Source organism: Polistes canadensis, unplaced genomic scaffold (assembly GCF_001313835.1).
Source record: "Polistes canadensis isolate GaletaPanama2010 unplaced genomic scaffold, ASM131383v1 scaffold_10, whole genome shotgun sequence".
Taxonomy (NCBI): domain Eukaryota; kingdom Metazoa; phylum Arthropoda; class Insecta; order Hymenoptera; family Vespidae; genus Polistes; species Polistes canadensis.
The window spans coordinates 287230-290400 of record NW_014569557.1 but is presented as its reverse complement, the minus strand read 5'-3'; the positions used below and the strand labels follow the sequence as shown (position 1 = coordinate 290400).

The 3171-nt window shown below is 26.8% G+C and overlaps 1 protein-coding gene across 1 annotated transcript in view; it reads left to right on the top strand.

The window, feature by feature from the left end:
* The window catches only part of LOC106792561 (N-acetylgalactosamine kinase-like), a 16867-nt gene extending 14904 nt beyond the window's left edge, over positions 1–1963 (top strand). The window contains exon 10 of the mRNA XM_014759033.1: positions 1773–1963. Coding sequence (XP_014614519.1) covers positions 1773–1963 — 191 coding nt within the window. The remainder of the gene's footprint in view (positions 1–1772) is intronic.
* The last annotated feature ends 1208 nt before the right edge of the window (positions 1964–3171 follow it).

The window sequence follows — 3171 nt, the reverse complement described above, 5'->3', positions numbered from 1 at the left end:
GTTTAGAAAATAAAAGAAAAGAACAATACAATAATGATTATTAATTAATCAAAAAAAGATATTATATCAAAACTTATATTATTTATTTATTAACGGTGTAGAGAAATGACGTTTAAAAAATATAAAAAAAGAATAAAATAAGTGGATGTACTCGATGAATATCGATGATATAACATTTTGAATAAAATCTGATTGAATATTAGAGTCACGAAGTTTAATTTTAAGGGTAGAGAAAAGTCAATGATTTTGAGTAGAAGAGACGTAAGCACGTTGCAGCATATGAACTAGAAGGAAAACAACCAACAGTAGGAGGAGAGGATTGTACGTGAGTATAAGCTCATCTGAAGTACTGTAATTGATTTATACCTTGATTACATTGTCCACAGTTGTGTTGTTGCAGTGAAATCTGTCTCTTCCACTCTGTTTCTCTGTTTCTCTCTCTCTCCATCTCACTATCTCTTCCTTTGAGTATATTTCAGACATTTATCAGGATAACATCAAACGTTAACGATGACATTGAAAATATAATAGTAGTAAATGCAATCCAATTGATGCATGCACATCTTCCTGTTATTCGATTGTCGATAAAATGTTATTTACTTTTTTAAACGTTTCTACGTCTCGTTGCATCTGATATTTTTTCCATAAATCTCAATATATGTATGTATATGTATACACGTGTACACCCGCAATTCGATTTATCCGAATCCCCATCTCGATGACGTTTCAAAGTTCGTATCACTGTATATATTTACGTGTAAAATATATATATATATATATATGTACATATATACAAGCTCGTGTAGAAAAGAAAGGTTGAAGAAAATTGGCCAACCCTTCGAGAGAGAAGAGTTCTATTTATCTCGCAAATTTGAGCGTACGCCATCGCTTATATATTCTTCGAACGAGTGCTACCTTTAGGGGAGAACAAGTAGTAAATTTATTCCAAAGCTCCAAAACGCGTTCCTTTACTCGCATACGATAAAAGCTCTGAGGAATATGTGTACTTTTTTTCCTTCCCCTTTCTCTCTTTCTATCCATCTATTTCTCTTTTTCTCTTTTTCTTCTTCTTCTTCTTCTTCTTCTTCTTCTACTACTATCATTTTTTGTATAAATTTTACGAGGAAAAAAAAAAAAAGAAACATGAAATCTGTAACATTTTACAGGCCATTTCCTAAAACTCAAATTTTCCCAAATTTCCCATCCCTTCTTCGTCTTTATTTTTCTTGTTGTTTTTTGTTCCTATTTTTTCTTTTTCTTTCCTTTTTCCTTGTTTCATCTTAAAAACACGTAGGTATTTTCTTGTTTTTTTTTTTTTGTTTAGGTTGATAGTATCTTCAAAGTTAGAGTCCTGTCTCTTGCATCGTATACGATAAGGATCGTTAATCGGTTGGCATTTGACGTTCTGACGTTTTGAGTTTATCGCAAAGAAGAGTAGAGTAATTTAATACAAACAATTTGTGGTTCTAGCCGTTGCTAATTATAAGTCAACATTTTATTAATCATATTATGTTTTTTAAAATTAACTTTTATTCTTTAATATAAGAAAGAAAACTTTAACTATATAATAAATAATAAATTAGTACTGCAATAAAAAAAAGTATATATATATATATATATATATATATTTGGCCTTGGGAAAATATATTTATTTTTATTGTTAAAAATTAAATAAATGTTACCGTCACTTTTTATTTGACAAATAAATAAAAATGTCTAAACATTTCTACGTGTTGTATTATATAGCATATAAGATTTGTATTACGTAATAGACACATATCATTTATATTACAATAGATGGGGAGGATGTATAGTAGCTATCATTTTGAAGGACAACATTTCTCAATTCGTTGAGAAAATTCGAGAACATCTCTTTGAAAGTTGTACAAACAACGGACTTGATTTGGAGGATCTGGTATTTCCTACGGAACCTAATCAAGGTGCTGCCATTTATATACTTTAGTTCCTGATTTTGTACGATACTTTTTTAAACGTTGTATTATTATATAATCTTAAGTAATATTAACGAGATAATCTCGTATTGATACTCTTCCTATGATTTCTTTTAGTACAATTATAATATATATATATATATATATATATTATAAATACATATACACTTATACATAAATTTATACGTATAAGTTTATGAATAATAAATTAATTAGTTTAAGATGATTAAGATATTATCATATATTCAGTACTAGTTAACATATGTTTACTCAGTTATTTAATATTATTATATCATATAATATTAATTGCAATAATTATCTCTATGGTGCATTATATAATATAATAATTAAATATTAAGATCACTCTCTGTGTAAAACACTAATGTGAATTAGAATCAAAATGTTATCAAGCAAATACGATATTAAATGTAATTCTTTTTAAATATACAAATGAATACGTTTGTAAAGTAATTTTGTTTTTTCTTTTTTCAATGATATATAAAAAAATTACTTTTAGTTCATCAAGTAAATATAAACATTGACAAAAATATTTCCCCAATTTTCAGCAGTATAATCTATCAACGAATGATTAATATAAATAATCAAACAAAACGCGCAACAACGAGTTACAATGGAATTCGTTATTCATCGTGACTATTAAAATTGTCCGCAAGGTTATTTGTTACGATTTTAATAGATACCTATATACGTACAGTTTGATGGTTATTGGCCTGCAGGAAACAATTAACACAGTACAATAGGTATGAGTGATCGAAATTTCCATTCTACGAAAGTTAGTCGAACTAAACGAAACTCGATGAGAGCAACGTTCTCTTCTCTCACAAAAAAAAGTGAAAAAGTTAAAGAACAGATAAACGGAATCAAGACCAATCAAATACTCCAATTAACTTTATTAATTACAATTCGAAAAACAATACAAAATAATGATTATTAATTAATCAAAAAAAGATATTATTTCAAAACTTATATTATTTATTTATTAACGGTGTAGAGGAATGACGTTTAGAAAATAGAAGAAAAGAACACACAATACAATAATGATTATTAATTAATCAAAAAAAGATATTATATCAAAACTTATATTATTTATTTATTAACGATGTAGAGAGGAATGACGTTTAGAAAATAAAAGAAAAGAACAATACAATAATGATTATTAATTAATCAAAAAAAGATATTATATCAAAACTTATATTAT